Genomic DNA, 27,376 nt, shown 5'->3' on the forward strand with positions numbered 1-27,376 from the left:
CTGTTTTCACTGAGGGCCCAATACAGATATAGTGTAAGTTATAAGTTAGCAAAATCAATCATGTATGCTGTTGAGGTCTCCATATTAAGTTGAATAATTCAAACGATAATATATTATAATCAATGATAATCAAATATAATCAAATATATTCCAGTTGAAGTTAGAATTGAATATAAGAAATGTAAAACTGTGAATTGAGGTTTTATATTAGAAAAGGACCACAGCATGATATGTTTGGTATGATTGTAACGAGAGAAGGTAAAAACCCTCTAAAAGTGTGGACCATTTTCTTCAAATAAAATCATCCCACCTTTTTGGATTGGGACAATTTAAAATAAATCTGCGCTCTCCTCTCCTGCTTAAAGGTAAGATTGCACATCTGCCACACTCAGCCTTAGGTAGGGCCACACCTCATTACTGATACCCAAATCCTTCGGGATCGCTTAAACGGATTTAGCGTGTCGTCTGAATTGAAACAGCAGTTAATTGAACCTGGTTCTTCAGGAGTTAATAGAGGTGAGATCTTGCTGATCCAGGTGGATCCGAGCCTGGTAGTAAACGTACATAGACTCAATAGCCTCTGTTAGGTCAATTAGTAGGTCTGAGTAATTGCCGGAATAAATGAACAGGCCTCCCGACTCCGACAATGCGCTAAGAAAAAAAACAGTCTACATCCCAGCTCTCCATAGGGTTTCATTTGCTACTGTTACATGAAGTGTTGCAGCTCATTCCTTATAACAAAAGCCTTAGATTGCTTATAATAAGGGGAAATATGAAGGGTGTATTTCTAGCTTGTTATGTAAATACGTGACTTTTTTTATCCTCTAAGATTTGTTAGAAAATGTTTTCAACTTGAATTGGCTGAATTTATTTAAAATATGGTCTTAAAATATTAACACATGAATACTACTGGGTTATATATATTTACACATATATTTAAGAAGTACAATTTAAGAAGAGCACACGTTTCAGGTGTGGTCATCTGCACAACATTTATCCATTTAAAGTAAAAATGTTACGTATGAATAAGCCTTTAATAAAGCATGCAGTTGTACAAATGCAGCCTCTGATGTGTGTGTGACAGACGGAGACTGGGAGGTGTGCCTCCACTCGGTGCGGCTCCTGCAGTCGGTGCTGCTGGAGGAGGAAGTGCTTCTCCTTCTGGGCCCCCCCCTGCTGGACCCCCGGCTGCAGGCGGCTGTGAGCCGGCTGACCTCCAGCCTGCAGCCGGGCCTCAGACTGGCCGCCCAGCAGACCCTGGAGGACCTGCAGACCCTCAAACAGGTGCCACTCACTGCACAGCACATTCAACACGTTGGGGGGGTTTACATCATTTTACGATAGTAGAAATTGCTTATTTTAAATGTGGACATGATGAACTGAAGAGTGTGTGTGTTTCCAGAGTCGGGGAGGTAAGCAGAGCAGTATCTTCAATCCTCCTGCTGTCTGACTGCCCTTCGTCTCACACTATATCTGTCTGTCTGTGCAAATTCAGGTTTTCATTGTATAATCATTATTGAAGTAAAAGGAACATTATATTTTCTAAACAGTAACACCTTTTTTACTTGCACTGTTCTCGTTAATCTTTCTGTTTTGTTCATTATTGTGTCTTGTTAGTTGTTACCCGTTGTGTAAATGTTTGTTAATGTTGAGACATTAAAGGTTCACACTTTCAGAGCACTGTCTCTCTTTTCATTACAACAGCTTCTAACTTAAGGTAAATGAATGTAACACCCAAACACATTGACACGATGTAAGAGTAAAGGCAGTTTCCATAGAGTCCACAGACCTGGTGAGGGAGTTTAGCAGACGCAGCTTCAAAGCCTTTGAAACACTCACAGACACTAATAACCTAGTTATTGATGGAGCTGTTAACATGAAGAATACAGCCACACAGGTTACCTTTGTGAAGTATACAGCTTTATTGAATGTTTCTTTACTATGGACTTCTCAGTAATGAGCAGGTATCCATTAAACAATGCAAGACTACAGTACAGGATATATTTAAGACAAAAGAGGGGGGGGGGGGGGGGGGGTTCTAACATTCAGCACAAGAAGGGAACAGCCAGGGCTTACTGATGCAAACTCTGGGACCAGATGTGCGACATGTACCCCCCTTCCCACAACTCTAGCCCCCCCAGCACATAAGCACCCTTATGGGGAGGTTTTTGTAAAGCTCTAAACGATAATACTAAATATACTGGGCGAAAGCGCCAAGAAGAGTCAACAGAGGAGAGAGTGAAGCGACAGGTATCCTCTGAGGGAGAGGGGGCAGAAGAAGAGAGGGGGTTCTGTGGATGCAGGGTATGGCCCCCCCTACTCGTCATCTAAGAGGACACAGCAGAGTTGGTCTTCTCGTCGCGGGTGACAGGGATGCTGCGCTCGCTGCGGCCGGATTCGCTCCCCCCGTTGACCTTTGGCCCGCTCAGGGTCAGCAGCCCGTCAGCTGACAGGCTACAGCTGATTGCTGATTGGTCCACACTGGAGGGGAGGCGGTAGCGGCGGTGGAACTCACGAGAGATGTAACCGTGGTCATCCTGTAAAACAGAATCATTATTGAGGTTCACTCAAACAAATACATTTCTATCTTACATAACACTATAACACATCTGTTGTAATATCACTTATACATATATAGATAACGCACATACTGTTTCTACTACGCAGCCCCCTCTGAGAAATATGATGTTGAAGACCCACCTGTCTCTCTCCATGCTTGCCCTGGATCTCCACGTAGTCCCCGGTCACCTTCACACTGATCTCTTCAGGAGAGAAGTGTTTGACATCCAGGTACAAAGTGTACTTATCCCTGTCAGACCTCACCTGGGGGGGCACAATACACAGACTTCAGAACGTTGTCTAAGTATAAATGGATTTTTAAGAGCGTGCTTTCATCTGTAGAGCCCACTGAGACAAGTTGTGTACTGGTAAATTCTATTAAACTAAGCATCTTACTTTTTATGAAAGAACTAAGTGTAAAACTTAGTTTAAAGACGATATCATTATCATAACTTTCTTGTTCGTGAGTGGATTAATTTAATTCTTCTCTGTATCTGTTCTCCTGAGACCCTCTGAGATCAACTAAGTTGGTCTCTACATGTACCCGAGAGGACGAGACAGGAAGGAGTTACCTCAGAGGTGCCGGAGTTTGAGGAATCCAAGAAGCTTCGGAACAGGGACTGTCTGTAGTAGGGGCTGATGCTGGAGGTGGTGTAGGGGAAGAAGTCGTAGTCAAACATGCCCTCTCCGAAGAACTGGTCAAAGAGTCTGGCGGGGTAGACGGAGCCCATGGCCCGTCTGAACCAGGGGTGCTGGATGGAAATGTCCATAGTGAATCACACAGCTGGGTGTAGCTCAGATGTTCCTGTTCAGAATCCAGCGGGTGGAGGAGGGGAGGTGAGATGGCGAGAACAGAGTGTGGAGGAGAAGCAGTATGATTCACAGTGCAGCTCCACAGCGGTTTATATACCTGAGAGCCAGAAAGAGAGGCTTTACCCACAATCCCTCTGGAATGGCATTATCTCATGCCCCGTCAGCAGAATTGGGGAGGGGGGGCATTGCTGGGTCCAGACTCTGGTGCAACCCAGTGCCCTTCCACACACCAGACACCCAGGGCTGCCAAAACAAACCCTTCTGGGCAGAGGGGTCGGGAGGATTACACCTGAGTGATGGAGCATCAAGCAGACAGACACACACATCTATTGACATAACACTGTATGGTTCAATAGAGACAAAATGCTGCTTGGATATGGTCAATGGAGATAATAATGTACTCATTACCCATATCTAAAAAACGGGACGTAACTTTGGGGCACAATTTCCTGGAGGGACACATCAAAAATGCCAGAGCCACATAAGATGTATTTTGAGTGTTGGAGATATGCACACTATTTTTTAATAAGTTTTGCAATAGGACAAAAATGTGATGGTGAAGTGAAAACTGTGCCCAGGTCAGAAACATCTAATGACATGACATCTAATCTTCAAAGCATCTACACAGGCAACATGCTAGCACCAATAAGCTAGTTGCTAAAGACCCCTGGAACCCTGAGTGCGGTTGACGACAAGAGCATGCTACGATGACCAGCCAAAGCTTGATTTTCATGCACAGGTGTAAACTGGGAGTATCAGGCTCTGCACTCCCTGCTAATCTTTCTTCAAAAACCACACATACAAGGTATCTACGGAGGGTCTTTATCAGATCCTTGTCATCTCCTGACTGGGGTCCCACAGGGGTCAGTCCTAGGTCCGCTTCTTTTTTCTTTGTACACCAATTCACTCTGCTCTGTGATTCGCTCTCATGGCTTCTTCTACCTCAACTGATAACCGCACATATCTCTGCATCGCTCAGTGGATGTCTGCGCACCACCTGAAGCTCCATCTACAATTACAGAACTACGGTACTCTTCATCCCAGGGAAGGACTCTCCTAACAATGATCTTTCTACCAACATCAGCCCCTCGACTCAGACCTCAAGTAATCTTGGTGTGACTATGGACAACCAACTGTACTTCACTGCCAACATCACTGCTACTCCCCGCTCCTGCAGAAACACTCTACAACATCGGAAGGATTCGTCCTGTTCTGTCCCAGAATGCAACACAGGTTCTGGTCCAGGCTCTTTTCATCTCACGCCCTGACTTCTGCAACTCCCTCCTGGCTGGTCTATCAGCAAGGGCCATCCAACCTCTGCAGCTTATTCAGAAAGCAGCACCCAGACTGGTCTTCGCCATCCCTAAGTTCTCCCATTATACGCTAGCGGCTGCCAGAATTAGCTGATTTTCCTTCTAAGTATTCTACATGTACTATTAGTTGTACAAACCAAACATTGGGAAGATGCCTCTTTGGGCTCTGGGTAAATGTTACAGTCTTTCATTTCTAGCCTTCTTACAGTGCAGACACTTTTTTCAGCTTGCTCTTTGAGCAGCGGCTCCTGGACCTTTATTAATCAGTGGATTTGATATTCTTCAATGACAGACAGAGGGTTTTTGCCATATTTCAACATATTTACGACAACCTCAGTCCTATAGTTGCGTGGCTTACCAACAGCTAAAGCCTAAACAGCTGTTACTGCGTGCTACTCAGCTAAAGCTAGTTAGAACAGAAAAACATTAAATGTAGAGGACAACACTTAATGCATCTAACAACAGGCCACAGCTAGTATCTCAGAATGAACTCTAATGTCATGTCACTTCCCATCCCCGTTGTTTCCCCAGCAGTGGATTCCCGCCACCTGCATTAGTGTAATCCCACAGGGCTTTGGCCAGCAGCACAGAGGCTTAGCCGCTCCATGCACCCCCAGCCAAGAGCAACCGGGCCGGGCCGGGCCGGTTTGCGATGTGTCTGGGTTTGGGGTTACGAGCTGCTGCAGACAGATTGTTGGACTGCAGTCAAGCAGAGTCAGCATTCTGTGTTTTTATCAATGGCACAGACAATGGCTGTATGCTCCGTGTTTCCACAGTTCTCTAAAGCTGCTTCTGGCTGACAGCCTGCTCATGCTCATTCACAGATACATGTATGTACTCCTATTAAAAAGCTAAAAACTTCATGTGGGAAGGACAATAAGAGAAGGAAAACTTTTTTGGAATATCTGAGACTCAGATTTCTTAGACTCCCCTTTGAAGCTTGGTTAGGTAACACTGGAATAAGCAGGTGTGGTTCAAATTCCAAAAGGTATAACTGAAGAAAACCTGAAAAAAACAGCAGTGTTGCCAAATCAAAAATATTGCTCGCAAGATATTTGAAAAGTGCTATAACTGACAGTCTCAGGCCTCCCTCCAAAACCAACAAATGATCATTATGAGCATAAAGATACCGTCCTTGCAGAGAACAAGGACTGTGGATTTGTGATGTGTGTTGCTGTACATTAATAGCAGTGACGTAAGTAACTGAGTACATTTAATCAAGTACTTAAGTACAATTTTGAGGTACTTGGACTTTACTTGGGTATTTCAATTTTTTGCTACTTTATACTTCTACTCCACTCAAATTAAGAGGTGACTTTTACTCCATTACCTTTATTTTGTACCTTTAATTACTTTACAGATGTGGATAAATGATGGTAAATATAATCAAGTGTTAAATCAGGCTTTCGTTCCACCTGGAGTAAATTCACAAGCTACCCTGCAGTATACAAAGTCATTCAAACTAGCTGCACCTTTACCAGCTTTGAGAATACTTTGATGATCAATCATTATAAAACATATCATATATATTATTCTGGACCAATCTGCACAATGACTCGATTTACTATTGGTACTTGAAGTATATTTTGATGCCAATACTTTTCTACTTTTACTTAAGCAACATTTTGAATGCTGAGTATTCCTGTACTCTGTTACTTCTACTTTTACTCAAGTACAAGATCTGAGTACTTCTCCCACCTCTGATTAATAGTTACAGTATGTTTTAAAAGTTTGTATTTTAAACTTTGATATCCCTGCTCTTACAGTTCTGCTGCCTCCTGCTGGACTGACATCACACCACACCCTTTAAACTCAAAAGCCTTCCTGACCCAGATACACATCCTAAAAATAAAACTGGGACTACTCTACCAATGAATATCAGCTCTTATGATCACCAGTAAAAAGAGAGAATGTTGTATAGGACAAACAGAAAATATTTGTGCATGTCAGTGTGCACGTGTGTTTGCATTGAAGCCAGTGGATGATATAACACATTCACAGTCATGAAATTAATAATTAGATCTATTATAATTTCTTAAAGAAAACTACTTGACAATTAGAAATGGCACATTTGGACTTGGGATTGTCATGGCAACGTGTAAACACTGGTTTCCTATTAGCATATATTACAAAATCAGTGCCCAAACATCAACATCTGCTATGGTAATTAATGGCAGTGAAGTAAAAGTATAGAGTAGTATAATGTTGAAATACCTCAATTTCCCACTTAAGTACAGAACTGACAAGTACCTGCCAAAGTACACACTCAGTACTGACAGTACACATATAATTACGGACAAACTACTAATTATTATTATTAGTATATTTTATTTTATTGTATTATTATTATCATTTTTATATTTTTATATTTTCATTTATTTTATTAAATATCATTGTATTTTATCATTCCTATTATTATTATTATTATTTTTTATTCTTCATATTTGTATTTTAAATATAATATCCATCTTTATTTCAGATCACACGCTGTTAGTGTTTGCTCAACCACAATATACAATGTGTGTGCGCGCGCGAGGGAGAGAGAGAGAGAGAGAGAGGGCGAGAGAGCGAGAGAGAGAGAGGGAAAGAGAGAGAGGGAAAGAGAGAGAGCATCATGAACAGCGAGCAGGAGAACTTTTCTTCCCGCGTGAGAGCTGCTGCTGCCTGCCTCCTGTCAGTGAGCTGCTGTTACATGCCATATAGACATTAACCTAGTGTGTGGTCCTTGCTATCAGTGCGGTTATCTCTCTGCCGTTAAACCGGTCTTCCTACAGAGCGCGCGTGCCAAACACAGACTGCTTCACGCCGAAAGAGAAACTTGTAAAAAAAACAGGAAGTTTAACAGGATAATATACCCCTACATTAGAAGTGGTTAAAGACAGGGTGCAGGATGATGAGGGACTCCGCTCCTCCGGCTGTGGAGCGGCCCGGGCTGGAGGACGTGGCGGAGGAGGAGGACGTCTTCGCGGCGGAGGGGAGCTCCGAGAGCCCGCTGCAGCCTGGCGGCATCTGTCAGGTGGGTGTGTGGAAGTGTTCACCGACTACTTCCTAATACCTACAGCTAGCATAGTCCAATCTCTCTAAGTGTGGTAAATTAGTAGGTGATATAACGAATCTGTTTAGAGTATATTGTTGTGAAGCTGTGTGCAGGCTGACAGGAGGACCGTGTCCCCGTCTGACCCGATTCAAAACAGCAGGCTTATGGCTCTGGAACTGGAAGACTGCACATAAAGACATATCATTGAAATGTGTTTGTATTTTCTTTAGGGAGCTAGAGAGAAGGAGGTGAAGAGGACACATGTGGGCGAGAGGGGGCAGCTGTCAGTGTCCCAGATGGAGGCAGAGTTTGTCCAGCTGACCTTCAGGAAGCAAGTGTCCTACAGGTAGGACACAGAAAGAATGGAATGTGGCCCACCACCAGCTAACCTGTTTTACCTGAATGTTAGGACCATTTCTGAGTGTGTGTCTGTGTGTTCCCACGTTGTGCAAGTCTGGTGTGTGTGTATGTGTCACAGTTGAAGGTGCTGTCTACATGTTCATGTGTTGAACCATACATAAGCAGGGGTTATTCTCAGCCCACTGATATCCTAATGGAGGTGATTTAATCGTTATCATGTGACCTACTCATCCTAGGTCACATGTTTATAAGTGTTCATGTCAATGGTCACTTTGGTATTTCTCCATCTGCTCACGGACAGAATATAATCCACGAAAAACATGTCAGCAGATAAAATGAACCGTTATTGATCCCCATGGGGGAGCTGAGGTGTTCAAGCAGCAACAGGAATAAGAAGGGAATAAGGCAGGAAGTAAAGGATGGAAAAGCGGAAGGGATTAATAAAGGAAAGAAGCTAAAAAGGACAGAAGGAAAGAGTGAAAGGAGGGAAGAAGGAAAGGAGAAAGGAAGGAAAAGAGAGATGTGGTCTCCACAGAGCCAATCAGTTTTAGTTTTGTCTTGGCACTACGACAGGAAGATAAGAGTTCACAGCAAGTTCTTCTCTGCTCTCCTCCAGAGGTTTGGAGTCAGTGAAGCAGCCTCTCATTCAGTACACAGTAAAAGGGGACAACGGTTCAGTAAAGATGATCATAAAGCAGATTTGGAGAGTTATTTCAATGAAAATATTTCTAAAACTTCTTCGTGCAGCTGGCACATTGTCCTTACTCCCCCTTATGTTGGATCATGTCGCAGTATTACAGTAGGAGAATCAAACTATACAATATACATACAAGTTCCATAAACCTTATGAAGTGAATTGCGGTGAATATATAAAAAGTAAATGTATAGAATTGAACTGTGTGTGTGAGGCTGTAGTTTTCAAATCCAGTTTCTCAACGGACCCCCTTGTCACTTGTATATAGTTGTACTTTTGCAGTAAAATGATGTTAAAGTAACATTACTTTTACTTGAGAGGCTGGTCTAGCTAACCACGATGTGATCTGCTGCCAGGTCATAAAGCCCTCTGATAGGATGAAGGACCTTTATTGCTTTTTTGTACTCTCCTTTACTAAAGGTTATGTCCACATTTCCAAACTGAATCCTCTCTTGGCTCATTCATTTGGAAATCTTCTTACCACACACATCTATTTCCCAGCAGCCTCTTTGATGTGAGCTTGTGTTGGCAGTACAATCTATAGTACATTTTACCAGCTGTATTCGTTAGTACTTTCTCATTACAGCTCCATGTATTGTCAATAGTAATGCTGTTGCACATGCTTTCTCCATGAATGACACATTGGCCTGTCGGTTGCCTTAGAAACGGCTGCTGTGTGATGATCTCTAATGTGATTGTAGTCCTTCCTCCTCACTGCCTGCTGCACCGGGACCATTCTGGTTGTCACAGACATACAAACATACACAGATGATGATGAATACAGAGACATCATTATTTAGCGAGTCATTTAACACCAAGATGAGGAGCTCTGACGTCTTTGGTTCCACTGAGAACAGCACTGCTGCAACACAAGACCCCCTTTTCATTATGTGACCAAAGTTCCACATGACAACAACTGAACCACCTCCATGACTACACAAGATGTCATTGAAAGCTTTAGAAGAAATTCAATCTTGTGCTGACGATTGTTTTGTTGGACTTTAGTTTCTCATTATCAGTACTCTGATCTTTCACTTAAGTTAAAGTAGAAGTACCAGTGCGGCGTGTACAGTGTAGGAATACAACATTACTTTTACAATAAAAGACCTGCATCCAAAATGTTACTCAAGTAAAAGTAGCTTGTGAATCAAAAATCAAAATCTGCAAAGTAACTAAAGGGATTTAATAAACATAGTGGAGTAAAACTAAACTATTTACCTCTGAATTGTAGTGGGGTAGAAGTACATGTAGCAGAAACTGCAAATACTCAAACTTAAATACAGTACTTGAGTAAATGTACTTTACACCACTGGACTGGATTGGACTGGTGGACTGGTAGCTGGTAGGTGTCCCTTTCACTCTGCCACCTTTGCATTAGTGCATGTCTATAGGTCTGTGCACCTTGAGTGTATATCGGGCCTATGTGTGTAATTTTAAAATAACACCTCTTGCTGCTAGTGCTGGACTGTCTCAGGGGCTTCTTTACCCAGCCTGAACCTGGGTAAAGAAGCCCCCTGCCTCTGTGGATCTGGTGATCAGCGCATGTTATTCTGCCGCCATGATTATTACCTCTGAGCTATCGTTCAGACTTTTACAGCCACTGGTGTGATTTCTGGATATCAGCCACTTCCTCTATCTGTCGGTGGGACATGCCTGCAGGGGCTTGTCTTTACGTGATGGTCCCTTCCCTCCTCCTGCCTCCTCATTAGGTTTCTGCCGCCATTCATTTAGCATTTTGTCAATTGCGGCCATCTTCCGGATGCCCTCCTGGATCTTAGATTCATAAAGAAAGGTTGCTCTGACGCTCTCTCCTCCTCCATGCATTGTGAGGAGCTTTTTTGTCCTGATATCACTGGATTCTATTTCTTCGTTTGACCGTTTTTTTTTTTTTACCGGTATATGTTGATGGCATAGATCTTGTTCTATTAATATTCAGTTTTCTTATTGTGTTTCCTTATTGTGTTTGATGTGTGTATGGGAGCAGTGAGAGACAGAACGAAAGCACACACATACAATGTTATCTGATAATAAACCATGTGTCTGATACAAGACACACACACGCACACACACACACACACACACACACACACACACACACACACACACACACACACACACACACACACACACACACACACACACACACACACACACACACACACACACACACACACACACACACACACACACACACACACACACACACACACACACACAATCCCGTTAGGATTACTGATAATACTGAATTGCGCCCTGATGGCAGAGACATGGCAGCTAATCTTTTTTCATTTTTACTGTACAATTGACACATAAAAAAACATAAATAAAACATTTTCAACCATTCGTTGGAGGTTATATTTGAGTCCGGCCTTTAGTCTACAATTAAAGCAACTTTCATACCTGGGCAATTTCGTGAAAGTATTTGACATTGAACATGCAAACATGCTGAGCACTGAATGTGATCTGATATGCGTATCACATTTCCCCTACCCTACTTCAGAAGATTACAGTTTTTCTCGATTCTTTTGTGTTTTTTTGCACGAAATATAACACACTTCATTTAGAATACTAGATTGTTTGACCACCCAACTACACACTGCAGAGCATAATCTAAAGCAGTGGTTCTCAACTGGTGGGTCGCGGACCCGTTTCGAGTGGGTCGCAGATATTTTTGGGAAAAAAGTCAAACTTTTATTTTCAAGGCCCGATTTTCTAAAGCTGTGCATGCAGTAGGCGTTGGACTGGAAGTACCGGAGACCATAAACGTTTTTGAAAACTTCTGTCACGTAGTGATCATCTTCTCAATAAAATATCTTTGCTCATGTTTTTTCGAGTCTTCTGGCCAATCAGAATCAAGATTGTTGCCGGAAGTCCCCACGGAGAATAACTTTGCGGTAGAACAATTTTTTATACATCCATGGGTACAAATTCAGATAAAAATGAACACATAATGAAATATGACCCCCGGTTTGATGATTGACAGGTCACAGAACAATGGGAGCTATCTACCCTTACCCACAATTTAAAGTAAGTCACACAGACTATCTCCTCTTTACTCTTCTCTCTGTGAGGAGCAGCAAGTTCAGCTGTCAGAACTACAGTTTTTCTCGATTGCTAACGCACATTTTTTTTTAAATCGCTCAGTTTCTCAGAACACTAAACACAATTCACAAAACCACACACCCAAAGTGCAAAACACCTCATTTCTCCTGCTAAATGAAGAACTGCACTCAAAACTACATAAACACTTACCAAATGCATACTTTAGCACCAAATATAACACACTTCATTCATAATACTATATTGTTTGAGCACCCAGCTACACCCTGCTGAGCATAATCTAGAGCACTTTCATCTTTTATGGGCTATGCTCGTACATAGAGGTTTCTGCAGAGAAAGATTGCTTGAGTTTACAGAAATACAGTAAGTGAAGAAATACAAATGAGTTGTTGAAAAAAAAATCACATTTTATTCAAAAATAACATTGTGCAACATGCATCTCAGCACATAGTTACTATCCTTCAGATCTCTCTAAGTGTGATGCATTGTTTGCCAAACCCAGTTTGTAACTGCTGCTTCCTGTGCCTCATAGAAAGTCCTTAGCCTTCCACCTGCACCTCTTTGTTTCTCAGTCCTTCAGATAAACAACAAAGATATAGTGGTTGCTCAGTGTCTGTGTTGCATAAAAGTAAGTTTACCACAGTAAACTATGCAGGATGTCTGTACAGTATAGTATGCAACATGCCAACAATTCAGTTACAGTAATGAAGTAAATACGTTTCACACAACAGACATAAGCACTGATAGATCATGAATTACGCAGAGCTACAAACTGGTAACTAACCTGTTTTCAAGTCTAAGTGTCCGGATTACAGAGGCAACAGTAAATCGGCTTAGATTAGGCTGAACCCTCTGTCGAGCCTCTCTCATCGTCAAACCATGGTTGATAACATTTCATTCCATTAGAGAGTCTTCTTCTTTGTCCACGTCCTCTCCCTCCAGCTCTACCTCTACGTTCAATTCTGCATTTTGAATATCAGTGTTTTAAACCAGCTAACACGTGACCTTATGTCAGTTCCTGTGTCTTACGTGGAGAAACGTGTGCAGTGGTTTGCAAAAAGTGCCATGTTGATTTGCAAATTGTGTGAAAAGCTGAAAACGTATTTAGAGTTTTGGAGATTTGAGCCGATGTTTTGCTCTTTGAGTGTCAGTTAAAATAATTGTGCTTTATGTATAATTTTTGTGTGTTAGCAATCGAGAAAAACTGTAAGTGAAAAACAAACAATGGCATCAAATATTATTAATACGTCGGGTAGTAATAGATTTATTTATTTTCTTCTCAGAGTGTACCAGAATGCGTAGTTTATATGTTAGTATTTCCAAAAATCCCCCCAGACCCCCCTGCTGGGGTTGGGTTTTCAGCATGTCTGCCTTCTTATGTTATACAGTTCAGCTTTGATTCCATCATCTCATTAAACCTACTTCAGTTCTGTGAAGGGATATATGCACTGTACTTCACTTTAATATTGTATGCTGAAAAGCGTATATGTTACAGCACGATTTTTTGTTGAATAGATTTGAGTGGTTCAAACATTTCGGGTCGCGATTTATTGACAAAGGAAAAAGTGGGTCCCGAGGCCTGACCAGCTGAGAACCACTGATCTAAAGCACTTGGTTGATAACATTTCATTCCATTAGAGAGTATTCTTCTTTGTCCACGTCCTCTCCCTCCGGCTCTACCTCTACCTCTCATTCTTCCTCCTCTCACTCTCACCCCACCTCTTCCTCCTCCTCTCACTCTCAGCCCAGCTCTTCCTCTTCCTCTTGCTTCCATGTTGGCTTCCATTGTTGCTGTAAGAAAGTACTCACCTGTGGTCTTTTTATAGTGCTAACATCCTGATTGATGAGCCAACAATTATGCAGGTGTTTGGTTAGGTGGAACGTGTTTCTTGATCATTGGTCCATGTGTGAGGCATTTTGAATATCAGTGTTTTAAACCTGCTAACACGTGACCTTATGTCAGTTCCTGTGTCTTACGTGGAGAAACGTGTGCAGTGGTTTGCAAAAAGTGCCATGTTGATTTGCAAATTGTGTGAAAAGCTGAAAGCGTGTTTAGAGTTTTGGAGATTTGAGCCGATGTTTTGCTCTTTGAGTGTCAGTTAAAAATAATTGTGCCTCATGTATCATTTTAGTGTGTTAGCAATCGAGAAACACTGTAATCTGTGTTTTGTGCTTTAGTCTCAGATACGGAGACACGGTTAAGCTGTTCATCAGACAGTTTCTTATGTCCCTGCCAGCACGAGGCATAATCTCAACATCATTTAGCAGAACCCGTAATCTAGATGGGATTGTGTGTGTGTGTGTGTGTGTGTGTGTGTGTGTGTGTGTGTGTGTGTGTGTGTGTATGTGTGTGTGTGTGTGTGTGTGTGTGTGTGTGTGTGTGTGTGTGTGTGTGTGTGTGTGTGTGTGTGTGTGTGTGTGTGTTGGTGGTGGGGGCGGGGGCGGCTCAGGCTGTCAGTTCTCCTGACTCACCAGAGGAGTTACATAAGATCAGTGTCTCTCTGTGGCACTCTATATGTGTGTGTTTCTTTTTAGTGGAGCTGCTTTTTCCCACAAACAGTAGCATCAGCTTAAAAAAACCTGACATTTTGTCCTCCAGGTACTTTCCCTTTTTCATCATTGGATTGTCAGTGTTGTATACACTAATGCAGCGTGTACACACTCACTACTTTGACTTTTACCATACCTGGTAAAACAATACAATTTACTTTGATGATTGACATTAGCCTCATTAGCATCATCATTACTGTGGTTAGGTGTTTCCCACAGAAGTACACTTACTGAGTGATTGCGATCTCCTTCATCTCTGTGGAGGGCTTGACATTTCAATTGGTTTAAATACTTGCAGGGTTCCCACAGTACCTGGAAAACATGGAAAACATGGAATTAATTTTTTCATTTTCCAGGTATGGAAAAGTCATGGAAACTGAGCAAAAGTGAACACTTACATGGAAATAGAAACAGTTGTCCTGGAAATGTTTATTGGATGAGGTGTAAAATAGTAATAAAATGAAACTATTGAGCACAGAATTAAGATGAGTTTATAAAAACCCTTTACATGTGAACAGCTTTTACTGTAGATAGAAATGGATGATCCCATGTTTTAGAGCATGCTCTTGGCATCCTATATGGTATATTGGATGTTGGAATTTGATGCAGGCAACTTGGTGATATGGACTTTAAAAGTATAGTTTCGGATTGGTGGACTTCAGGAATAATAACGTTACTCGCGATCTCAATAGAAGGGTAAAATACATGCATTTCCCAGCCAACACGGGAGCCTTGACATCTACAGTGAAACTTCTTATGCAAGTTTATCCTCAAATGTAAGTAGCTGTGTTTTAACTGTGGTACACTTGGGTTTATCAACGTTAGTTAGTAAGCAGTGCAATCTTGCTAACTAGCTAGCAACTTGAGTTTGAGTTTGTTTTGAATTTGGATTGGTTAATGATGGTTAGCAAGCACATGGAGTGCAATCTTGCTAGCCAACATTCAGTTTGCTAACTAACTAGCTAGTGTTGGCTAGCTTGCATTGCTAGCTAACTACCAATACATTTTCACATTAGGCTGTGACATTACTTCTATACTAGTTGACATGAATAGTCTAGTCTTGATACATTTTGTAACATTCATTCTTATATCTACTTTTAGCTATTTTGTGATTTTTCGTTTTTTTCTTTAAAAAAATGATACTACTAAATAGGAATATTTGGGGTGAGACATTTTGGAAAAATCATTGATCATGCCTAGACTGATTCTATACATCTATACTGTTAAGCTAAGCTTACTAGTGGGGTTGCTGTACTGAGGAACCACAAGGGAACCAGCCTTATGTTTTCCCTTTTAGGTTCATTAGTTTGATTTACAAAAGATTTTACAGAGTAAGAGTAGGCATACTATCCCTTCTACGTAAGACTCATAATCTCAAATGTGTGATGCATTACAGGAGTGAGTGACAATGACACGCGGCAGATTCAAGTCACATTGGAAAGATGACTCTCAATACAAGGATTGGAGAGGTACCAGGAGATGTCCACAAGGCTTATTGCAAGTTTTGCCGCAAGTCATTTGACATCAGCAATATGGGGGTCGCTTCCCTCAAGAGCATTCAAAAGGACAAACCCACACCAAGTTAGCTAGACAGCTAAATAATGAAAGAAGAATGACAGATTTCTTGTCTACAAAAACAGGAGAGGGAAGAAGCGGCCCAATAAGCCAGGATATCGAAAGTGACAGTCAGGTGCCCAGTACCAGCAGTGAACAGCCTACGGAAAAAGGCTCTGGAGCTCAGGGGAAAACATTTTTTTCAAGCCAAGCTGTATTTGAAGCAGAGATTCGCTGGGTCATGAAGATGGTCAGGTCACACTTCTCGTTCAACGCCAACTCTGACATTTCAAACACTTTTGCTCAGATGTTCCCAGACAGCGAAATTGCCAAACAATTTACATGTGGCGCAACAAAATCGGCTTACCTTATATGTTTTGGCTTGTATCCTCATTTTAAAGAGCAGCTGATCGAAGACGTAAGAAAAGCAAAGTGTCATGTAGTGTCTTTTGACGAATGCCTTAACAAAGTGACACAAACAGAACAGATGGATATCATTCTGCGCTACTGGAGTAAACGCAAAGGGAAAGTAGCTGTGCGTTACTTCACTTCAGAGTTCCTAGGACACACTCAGGCAGAGAAGCTCTTGGAGATTATCAACAGATCTCTGTCACCTCTGACCCCAAGAAGCTCCTACAAATATCGATGGACGGCCCTACAGTGAATTGGAAGTTCTTAAGAATATTCCAAGAAGACAAGAGCAAAGAGGACCCAGATGCACCAAAGTTCATCAACCTGGGAAGTTGTGGTCTGCATGTTGTGCATGGAAGTTTCCAGACCGGAGAGAGGGGAACAGGTTGGAAAATCGGAGATGCGCTGAGAGCGCTTTGGCAGGTGTTCCATGACTCGCCAGCAAGGCGAGAGGATTTCAGTGAGCTGACTAAAACGGCAAGATTTCCTCTGAAGTTCTGAACCACTCGATGGGTTGAAGACTTGTAAGTTGCTGAGCGGGCAATCGAAGTGTGGCCAGCTGTGATGTCGTACATCCACAGCCACAAGAAACTTCCGAAGAGTAAAGTGCCAACATCTGCGTCCTACTTGACAGTCAAGAAGGCAACCGAAGACCCTCTTTTCCTGGCTAACCTTGAGTTTTTCGCTTTTGTTGCAAGACAGCTGAAGCCTTTTTTGAAGGTATTTCAGACAGATGCCCCAATGGTGCCATTCTTGGCAAAGGAGCTCCAAAGCACCCTGACAGGCCTGCTGTCATGCTTTATCAAGAGAGAAGAGCTGGCAAAGATCAAGACACCTCTCCAGCTCACTAAACTGGACCCCAAGAGAAGCAAATCCATGTCCCACTCAAACACCTGGACATAGGATTGTCAACCAAGCAGGCTTTGCAGAAGGCATCTGAGAAGCTCCAGGAAAATCCAGTGAAAATCGTGGAGTTCAAAAAAGAATGTGTCTCCTTACTCGCAATGACCTGCAAGAAAATTATGGAGAGAAGTCCTCTCATGTATCCAGCTGTGCGGCACATGAGGTCCCTTGACCCTTTGATGATTGTGACAGAAACCGAAAGTACAACAGCAATGTTTGAGAAACTCCTTCAGGTTCTCCTCAATGCTGGATGGTGCCCTGCCACAGAGTGTGACAAAGTCCTTTCTCAGTATAAAGCATTCTCACTTGATGTCAACACAAAGCAGAGTTCCAAGAATTTGTTTACAGCTGGAGACTTGATGAATTCTTCAGAAGATATCTCAGTGGTAAAGAAGAGTATGCAGATGCAATGTCTCTTCACGCTGTCTCATGGACAAGCTGTAGTAGAAAAGGGGGTACTCTGTTAACAAGGATATGCTTGTTGAAAACCTACAGGAGAAGACGCTAATAGCAATGCGCTTGGTCCACGATGCAATGGCTGGGCACACAGATGGAGCTCTTCCAAAAGACCTAAAGCAACACTGCAGAGGAGCAAGGACAAGATATGAGATGTATCTGGAAGACCAGAAGAAGTTGAGAGAGCAAACCACTAAAGAGAAGAAAAGAAAGGAGCTCTCCCAGGAAATCCAGAAAGGGAAAACAAAGCGGCAAAAAGTAATGACTAGCGCTGAAACAATGGAGAAAGAAGCACATGAAATGGCAGTCATGGCAGAGAGGAAGCACGATTTTACACTGCTGTCAAAATCAAATGCCTATCGGAAAGGCGTTGCTGATAAAAAGGAAGAGGTGGCAGCTCTAGACAAAGCCCTGAAAGAGCTGCAAGAGTCTGTCAATAAGTTAAAGCAATGAGGTATGCGCAATAGCCTTTATGGATGTATGAAAGTTTGTAATATCTATTGGTCACCCTCCTAAAGACAAATATAACACCATTTTAGCTTATGGAGATGACCAATTTTAACTCAAAAATAACATTCTGTTTCAGATCTTCAGGCTGTAGAGAGGAGGAGGAAGAGGAGTGGAGAGGGGGAGGAGCCAGGAGGGCACAGAAGGAAAGAGGGAGGAGGAAGAGAAGAGGGGCGAAGATGAAAGAGGAGAAGAAGAGGAGGATAAGAGAGTAGAGGATGACAGAGGAAAAGGGAGAAGAGTGGAGAGGAGTTGAGAAGAGTAGGAAGAGAAGACAGGAGCGGACACAAGAGGGGAGGTGTGGAGAGAAGAGGACAGGATGAGATAGGAGAGGAGTGGAAGAGAGAACATATATCAATCCCAGTGCTCATGTGTTTCAAAGTTCCAGTTCAATAAATTGTTGTTCATCTACAGCTTGTTGCATTATTTCATGCATTGATATTATCAATAAGACATAATATCTAAGCATTTACAATGTAGACTTGACTCGCACATCTTTTAAATCAAGTAAGTAGTCAGGTGTCCTAGGGGGTTGTGTGTGTGAGGGGAGGGGGGCGCGGATGGGGGCGGAAAGCTTCAGGGGCCTATAGATCATCACTTAATATGCTACCTGGAAAATCAGGAGGTAGCATGGACATTTTTTTCAAGGCAAGCGTGGGAACCCTGACTTGTCTTTAGCATCCTTTTTTCATGCTAAATTGTTTCTTAAAAATACTTATTTTTATTATCCTTATGTAAATATATTTTTCTTTTACCTACTTTGCAACTTATTTTTTTAGATTTGTTATGTTCGCACCACCAGATACCAATGTGTAAACGTACCTGGCAATAAACTTGATTCTGATTCTGATTCTGAAGACACAGATATTGTCTTTTGTTGTCCTTTTAGAGAACCAGAATGCCTTTATTCGTCCCACAGATTTACATTGTTACAGCAGTATAGATTGAGACGAAAAATAGAATGAACACACTTTAAGATAAAAAGTGTTTTTGCACAACAGTGGCGTCATAGTCGTGTGATGCTGGCATTAGACTCAGTCAGCAGTCACCTTTACTCTGTGTGAGGCTGAGTACAACACTGTGACTGAGCAGCTTTACGTGACGACAAGGTGCTGTTTACTCAAAATACAATAAAGGTTACCACTGCATCTGGTGTTTGTAATGACCCGGAGACAATGGTGTTCAGGGACAACAGAGACGGCTGTGAGGACAGGTCATTAGACTGGGTGTGGGACGTGGTGTATTGTCACAGATGATTACCGGACCTCTCTTCCTGCCAAGAAGAATGCTCATTGGACTATAATTGTGTTTATTCTGTGTAATTTGATATGTCTTAGACTAACATGATTAGAGGTCTTGGATGTCTTCTAATGACTCTCTGACTTATTAGTGACAAATCAAATCACAATTTAATCATGCTCCAATCAGTTTGACCATTTTAGTTGAGTTTTTCTCTTGCACCACTTCTGAGGATCATCAAAAATAATTATTACTTATTATATTTAATATCCTTATTAATGATATACATGAGTAGGACTTTATTTCTTAATCACCTCAATATGGTGCACATCCTATCTGATAAAAGAGTTTACAAAAAGTATACTATGAGTTAATGATTCTGATTAATAACGTGTTTAATAAATATAACAAGGTGACCATATGAATAGCTAGTGTTGGGTGGGGGAATGCTCCGGTTTTTGGACAAAATTAACATGGGATCACTCCGGTCATTGTACGTACTTCGTCTCACTAACGGTCAGATTGAATACAAAATTGACCCCATTTCTCCGGCCAATGATGGGAGAGTTTTGAAAGTGACAAAACACTGTTCCACACATTTAAAAACACTTAAACAATTAAACAATGTTTACCCAGCAGTGTGAGAAAAAGTTTTTAGAGAGTACTTGTCCATGGACAAGTGAGTTTGGCAATTTACTTGTCCGAATACATTTTCACTTGTCCAGAATGGACACAAATTGGGGCCACTGGAATCTTCTTCTTCGCCATCGTATTTCACATTTTCCCACGGTTTTTACGACACGGTAAGATTTTACTGCATCACACATAGGGTTGGGTATCGTTTAGATTTGAACGATTCCGGTTCTGCTTTTCGATTCCAGTTATTTTCGGTTCTCGATTCCGGTTCTTTGAGAGGGTAAAAATAAGTCCCATGACAAACTGGGAGAAAAATATATTTATGAAAACATTAAGTTAAATCTGTATTCCTATTTACAAATCAGTTCATACTGTTTAAGTTCTTACGGTTATTGAATACAATTATATAAACATAATCTCTGCATTGTTTTGTTAGTTCTAAGTGGTGCAGTTTAAGAATGTACAATTGGCCCAGTCTCCTCTGATGTTACACTGCAACCTGCCTGTGAGACAGAGTCCAACCACGCAGTCTGTGTGTCCAACACATGTCCTGCAACACACATGCTGCAACCTGCCTGTGAGACAGAGTCCAACCACACATGTCCAACACATAGGCCTAATAATAATAATAATAATACATTATATTTATAGCCTATAGGCCTAGCGCTTTTCTAAAACTCAAAGACGCTTACACATGTCCTTCAATACACATGCTGCAACTGCCCAGCTGCTCACTGTTTGTAAAAGTAAATAGATAGTATTTTAATTTCAATAATTTCTATACCCTGCTTCATAAACAATACTGATATCCCTGTGCTCCTCCGAGTATGGGGGTCCGGGGATATGATTAAAGCGCGAGGACACAGGGAGGCTGCTTCACTTCATAAAGGAAATGGCGGTCAATATTAACAACAAAGGAGCTAAAAGTCCTAATAACCTTCATTACGTGTTAGAGAAAGAACATAAGAAAGTTTGACAAAGATGAGGCTGTTAAACGGGCAGTGAATCCGCTGTGTGTAGAAAGAGAGAGAGAGAGAGAGAGAGAGAGAGAGAGAGAGAGAGAGAGACGCTGAGCTGCACCATGCAGCGATCAGCTGATCCGGAGCAGAGAGAGGGAGCTGCGGTCCGCGGGGCTTGGCATCGCCTCCTGTCCTCACAACTCTGATCAATCCCGGGAACGGACAATTGTTATTTGTTCCTACTCGGAACCGAGTTTTGCTTCCCAACCCTGCCACTGTGCTACAATTCCCGCCCCGCCCCCGTCTAACTGTACAGAAAGCGGCGAGATGCATTTCATTAGGAATCGACAAGCAGAACCGAAACTAACATTTCTAAACGAACAATGGCGGACACGTACAATTTGCGAATGAGTTCTGCCTTTGTAAACTGAATCTATCAATAATTTAACAATAAATCAGGGCGAAAAACGTCACTTGTCCGCTGGACAAGTCAATTGAAAGATCTACTTGTCCGATATTGTAAATAACACGTCCCGGACTGTGGGACGTGTACTTTTTCGCACACTGCCCAGGATTCAGGCACCTTCCCTGGCTTGTAAAATGCGGTGATGCACCCTGGAGGTATCAGACTATTTAAAACATGTATACCCAGGATTCAATCACTTTTCCTGGCTTGTAAAGTGCAGCGATGAGCCCTGGTAGTATCAAACTATTTTAAACAACTTTTCCCCGGCCTTTCAAACACTTATTCCTGGGTTTTAGCCTGTCATTTTGCACGATATCATTTAACATCGAACCTCTCCTGTGCATTTCCAGGAGAGGTTCAATGTTAAAGCTTAGCCCACAAATCCTGGAGGTTCCAGGCCGAATTTGGGTGTCAAAAATAATTGAAATGAATTTTATTTTCTTAGTAGCTTGAAGTGAATTTTTAAACATTTATCAACGGAGAAGGGGAAAATACGTTTGGCGCTTTTCTGCTTCTCCGTTGCATGTTGCAACGGAGAAGCGGAAACATGTCCGGGGCTTCATCTCCGCTTCTCCGTTGATAAATGTTTAAAAATTAAATTCAGACTAGCGTCCGCATGGAATTTAAAGCCCGGTGTTTGGGTGCACTCAGAAAAAAAAACGGCTGTCTGATATCCTGGAGGAATGTATCCGCTCACTGTGCACTCTGGCTCGGATCATTTGATGCCTCAAGATTTCCAGGCTGGTTCTCAAGAAACTTTACTCTGGCAAATGTGGTAAGGGGAGTTGACAGGGGACTCTACCCGCCTTATGAGGCACTATTTTCGGATACTTTTTGTCATTTTCACCCCTTTTCCCTGGTTATTTTTATTACTGCCCGGGTGCCCCCCCACGGCCTGTGTCCAGCCGTTTCCCCCCCACTCATCCGTACATTAACGGATTTTGACAATTTTTGCTGCGTTCTTCTTCTCTCAACTCACTGATCGAATGGCAAACGTGACCCGCCATCGGAGGGCCTCCTCCCCGGCCCACATGCCGGTGCTTGTCGGTCGGTTCCTCCGAACTGCGGGTTCGACTCTGATGGCCGGGAGGGTGTGCTGCGTGGGGGTAACCCTGCATGTCTCTTACCTCCCGGGCAGACCGATATGAAGCGTTTCTAAGACCAACCGTCTGACTCAGGGGTCCCACCACGGGTTCCGCAGTGGGGTGGAATTTCCGGGCTGGAACCTCCCCACTTCGCCGCGGAGTGCCAGGCAAACATTTGTTTCTCTAACCCTCCACTGTTGCATAGCGGCCTTAGTCGTCTGCGGCATTCAGCAATTGGCCTTTCCCCAGGCCCGGTTCCCCCGGGGACCGGTGCTCAGTGGCTTCACATAATATTTTTTTTCGGGGGCTGCCCCGAAAAAGGTCTTACCGGGATGTCCTTATGTGTTTAGTCAGAGTGAGAGTGCTTAAGTTTGGGTACACAGCTTTGCCAGGCGCACCCACCCGTGGAATGCACCAGGGGCATGAGAACATCCTCCACAGAAGGGGTGGTGGTGCCGTGAAGAAAGACGAATATGGATGCTGATGGGCGGACAGAAAAGCACCACAAAATCCACCCCCTTTTAGTCGTCGGGACCCAATGAAGTCGGGACCGGGGCTGGTTGACACTCCTGAGGAGGAGGCAGGGGCCGTGGACTCAACCTGTTTGCCCTGGTGCACCGTACGAATTAGACCCCTAATATGGTCCCCGGGCCCCCGCTAAACATTGGGAGTATTTATACTGTTTTTGTTATGCATACTGTGTATACTGTTTTTGTTATGCATACTGTGTATACTGTTTTTGTTCAAATAAAAACATTGTTATAATTAAATAAATATTAAATATAACCTTGAAAGTTCCCAGGGGCAGATAAAGTGCCACTTTCCATCAGCACCGGTGAGGCACTCTCCTTGGTGCTGAACCCGGTGATGAGCGCTCAAGTGTTGGCGGAGGAGGTGTAAGCCAGAGGAGGGTGAAAAAAAGTTAAAGTGTTTGAACCTCCAGCCCAGAAGGGGGGTGGTGGTGCCAATAAGAAGGCCGAATTTGGATGCTAATGGGCAGACAGAAAAGCACCACAACATCCACCCCCTTTTAGGGTTACCAGGGGCACGAGGTTCTGGCGGGTGTGAATATCTGGGTTTAGTACGTGGGGGAGTGCTTAAGTGCGGGTCCCCGGGCACTCACGGTGTGCAAGGTTATGGAAGTGGCCATGTTAGGGAGAGATACTGGAGGTCTTAAGTCCGTCCTTTGGGGGTCTGTGAGCGGACAAAGAGAGGGTCTTTTCCTGTTCTCTCTCCTGGAGGTCTGAAATAAACAGAGTGCCCATGTTAGGGAGAGATGCTGGAGGTCTTAAGTCCGTCCTTTGGGGGTATGTGAGCGGACAAATAGAGGGTCTTTTCCCGGTCTCTCTCCTGGAGGTCTGAAATAAACAGAGTGCCCATGTTAGGGAGAGATGCTGGAGGTCTTAAGTCCGTCCTTTGGGGGTATGTGAGCGGACAAATAGAGGGTCTTTTCCCGGTCTCTCTCCTGGAGGTCTGAAATAAACAGAGTGCCCATGTTAGGGAGAGATGCTGGAGGTCTTAAGTCCGTCCTTTGATGCGCTATTCCCCACCTTTCAAACACTTATTCCTGGGTGGAAGAGCCAGGTGCTGCACAGCCTGCTCTCTGGATAAACTCTGCCTCTATTTCCACCCCTTTTCCCCACGTTTCAAGCCCTTTTCTGTCTTGTAAAGTGCAGTGATGAGCCCTGGTAGTATCAGACTATTTCAAACACATTTTCCCCACCTTTCAAACACTTATTCCTGAGTTGTAGCCTGTCATTTTGCACAATATCATTTAACATTGACCCTCTCCTAAAAATGTACATATTCTGTGCATTTCCAGGAGAGGTTCAAGTTAAATGATATCGTGCAAAATGACAGGCTAAAACTCTCCTCCAGACGTTTAAAAACACTTTCCCCCCGCCTTTCAAACCCTTTTCCTGGGTTGAAAAGTGGTGTGATGCACTCTGGGGCAGAGATAAGGGTAGAATTAGGTCTGTCAGTTTGGGTAACCGCACCACTAATGTACCTCTCCCGAGAGTGGACGTCCACTATTTGTAAGGCCTCTAAGTGAGGTAAGGGTTTCACTAGTAAACATGGCACATATATTATATTTATTAAAAAGATAATTAAAGAAAATCTAAGGCACACAAAGACAGGGAATACATGAATTATTAGTATAAAAGATACAAGTTACATTTGAGCTTTGGTTCCTCACAGATGTGTCCTGTTTCTGTTTGACACCCACCTCTCCTCCTCCATATCCGTGTGAGGGTAATGGTCCCCAGGCAAGATTCTGATGATATTATCGATGATCATAATTGACAAATGTTGATGCATTAACTTGACCAGCTGCGGCCGTGGGAGGGAGAAACAATTCACCTCTTGCCTCAAGCCAAACAAGTTGCATAATGTAGAAAAAACAATACACCAGATGGCAGAGAGAAGAGGCAAAAGGACCGACAGGAACCCACCAATCCCAAACTGACACACTCAGAGTGTTGTTCACTATGCATGTTGTTCAGCCATACTGCTGATAGAAGCTCACTGGGGGGATGGAGGGGACCACTGTTTGAGAAAAAAGCTTGTCTTATATTCTTAAATATGTAGAAAATATATTACATAAGCCCAAATTCATTCAATTCAAGTTGAAAACATTTTCTAACTAATCTTATTTGATAAAAAGAGCCCAATCACTTATTTGCATAGCAGGCTTGAAATACACCCTTTCTATTTCACTTAAAACGTTTCTGTATGCACTCAGCAAAAAAAGGTTTGGACACTCCTGCTCTAAAGGTGAAGTCATGAGGACTAGTCATCAACCTGTCATCACCATTTTGATCTTGCACAAATGTTTAGGTCGACCGTTCCAGGGGAAGGGGGGAAGAGTACAGCTAACAGAGCCAAGCAGCTTCCTTCTCTTGTGGTCTTTCAACACTCTGTTGGATAGTATTAAGGGATGCAGAGAGAGATATGTGACCCCATACAATGTCACTGTCCTTTATCCCAACAAACAAGAGTCCAAACTTAACGGCCTGTCACTCAAATATGTTTAACAGGCAGCAGAGATGGTTCTGTAATGTTGCCTTACCTCCTCTGCTTTATCACTCTTTGTTGTCTTTGAAAAACAGTTCAAGCTGTTTAAAGTGAATCTGAATGATAACTACCTAGCCTAAGCTGCCTGTAAGGTATACACTTTCATGAACCTACAGCACTATGGTATGACTTGGATAATGGTTAGCAGTGATTACATGAGTGATATTGGTATTGTTATCGTGGACGTGAAAGCCTCGGAAAATATGGTCCGTATTCAGCTGAAACCAGATCAGTTATATGAGCACATTTTCATATAACTGAACTAGTACTGACAGTGTGTAGGGGTCAGAGACAGGATGTAGGTTAATCAATGTCACCGATCACTGCCCCCACCCCCACAGTGGAGAGGAATAGTGGTCATTTACAACCATTTTATTTACGGCTTTATCTCACCTATTTGTGGTATGCTTATTAAAACATGGACGAGGCTCGATGCATGACAGGATCCATTCTCTGCAGCATTCTGTTATATTTGTTCACCATTTAATCAGGACTTACGTTACATCTGCAGTGGGACCACGCTGTCGGAGTTCACCTGACTCCCGGGTGTAGTTGGCACTAACAATGGTCCATGAGGCCTCCACAGATGGAGCAGCAGTCAGCAGACAGATGGTGCAGATCTGATTCATCCACATGGGAGAGTATCAAATATCACCAGGTTTTCATCAAATACCTCAATATCAATATTGCAACGATATTGTTGACACTTGGTGCTTTAACAATGGATTCATAAATTAGTTTTTGACCAATAATCATCACTAATATAGATATAATAAGTGGGTAAAGCCAAATGATATAATTATATTTGTAAGAGAATACCAAACACCTGTTATGCAGCTTTTAAAACCAGGAAAAGACAACACTTAATACACTATATGATAAATATATATATACACTGTATGTAAGGGCTATTGTACAAGGATTGAGGTTTTCTGTTCAAGTCTGTTCACAGTTTCTGTTCCACTAACTAGTCGTACGACACTGCAGAGCCCATACAGTGTTCCTGTTAGTGTTAACTTCCTGTCTTGTCTATCAAGTATTATTTGATCCCTGATTTACCTGCAGTTCTTCTCACAGCAGTTTGATGTACACTGTGTTTTCACATGTCAATGTCCCTACAGAAGAGAAGGGGCTGCTCAACAGGAAAATTGCTTCGGGGTCAGGTTAAGGATTAATGTTTGAATTTATAATCAGACTGCTTTATTAGAGACAAACTGGAAGGAGGTCAGCAGTGGGTGTTGGGAAGCTAAAAGGATTCTTTCTGAATACTGGCTGTTGAGTGGCGTTTCATTTGTCATGGAAATACTGAGTGGGTGACTGATGAGAGCGAGGAGAGGGGAGGTGTGTGTGTGTGCGTCAGGGACATGCTTTTATACCCTCTCCTACACAAAGTATATAGATATTGTATTGTTATGTAATTTTAAACACTATCTATATATACACCAGGAGAGTTAGGTAATGCTGACACCATAGCCAGGGTGATAAGATAAGATGTTCAGATCAGACTGCTGCAGGCTGCCAAACCAGATTTCTGAGACACAGTTACATTCAAAGCTAGTTACTAATTTAAATACATGTAGTAAAAGCCTCTGCAGCTTTGGTCATTTTCAGAAAACCCACACAACCCAGGAAACACTATGAAATGTTGATTTCATTTGATCATTTTACAGTAATCAGCGTTTATTCAAAAACATATAAG

General features: G+C 42.6%; 3 protein-coding genes across 5 annotated transcripts in view; 2 read left to right on the top strand and 1 right to left on the bottom strand.

Annotated features, from left to right (window-relative positions):
- hsf2bp (heat shock transcription factor 2 binding protein) overlaps nucleotides 1–1,675 on the top strand; it is a 10,490-nt gene extending 8,815 nt beyond the window's left edge. Inside the window, exons 8-9 of the mRNA XM_079668218.1 lie at nucleotides 1,085–1,284; nucleotides 1,403–1,675. Of these exons, the coding sequence (XP_079524344.1) occupies nucleotides 1,085–1,284; nucleotides 1,403–1,450 (248 nt within the window). The 3' untranslated portion in view covers nucleotides 1,451–1,675. The remainder of the gene's footprint in view (nucleotides 1–1,084; nucleotides 1,285–1,402) is intronic.
- A 429-nt stretch (nucleotides 1,676–2,104) lies between these two features.
- cryaa (crystallin, alpha A) lies at nucleotides 2,105–7,651 on the bottom strand. Of its 2 annotated transcripts, none has more exons than XM_079670902.1 (4): nucleotides 7,547–7,651; nucleotides 3,132–3,469; nucleotides 2,701–2,823; nucleotides 2,105–2,537 (listed from the first exon to the last, which is right to left on the bottom strand). In XM_079670902.1, the coding sequence occupies exons 2-4, from the start codon at nucleotides 3,327–3,329 to the stop codon at nucleotides 2,328–2,330; spliced, it is 531 nt and encodes a 176-aa protein (XP_079527028.1). In that variant the 5' UTR covers nucleotides 3,330–3,469; nucleotides 7,547–7,651; the 3' UTR covers nucleotides 2,105–2,327. The 2 variants fall into 2 exon arrangements, with proteins under 2 accessions (XP_079527028.1, XP_079527029.1); XM_079670903.1 differs by lacking the exon at nucleotides 7,547–7,651 and adding an exon at nucleotides 3,470–3,554 and having other exon boundaries at nucleotides 3,132–3,364.
- The window catches only part of dgkza (diacylglycerol kinase, zeta a), a 91,499-nt gene continuing 71,418 nt past the window's right edge, over nucleotides 7,296–27,376 (top strand). The window contains exons 1-2 of one of the 2 annotated variants that reach the window (XM_079670898.1): nucleotides 7,296–7,701; nucleotides 7,953–8,068. In XM_079670898.1, coding sequence (XP_079527024.1) covers nucleotides 7,576–7,701; nucleotides 7,953–8,068 — 242 coding nt within the window. In that variant the 5' untranslated portion in view covers nucleotides 7,296–7,575. The remainder of the gene's footprint in view (nucleotides 7,702–7,952; nucleotides 8,069–27,376) is intronic. The other variant, XM_079670899.1, reaches the window with a different exon arrangement.

This window comes from Notothenia rossii (genome assembly GCF_949606895.1).
Source record: "Notothenia rossii genome assembly, chromosome: 3".
Classification (NCBI taxonomy): Eukaryota; Metazoa; Chordata; class Actinopteri; order Perciformes; family Nototheniidae; genus Notothenia; species Notothenia rossii.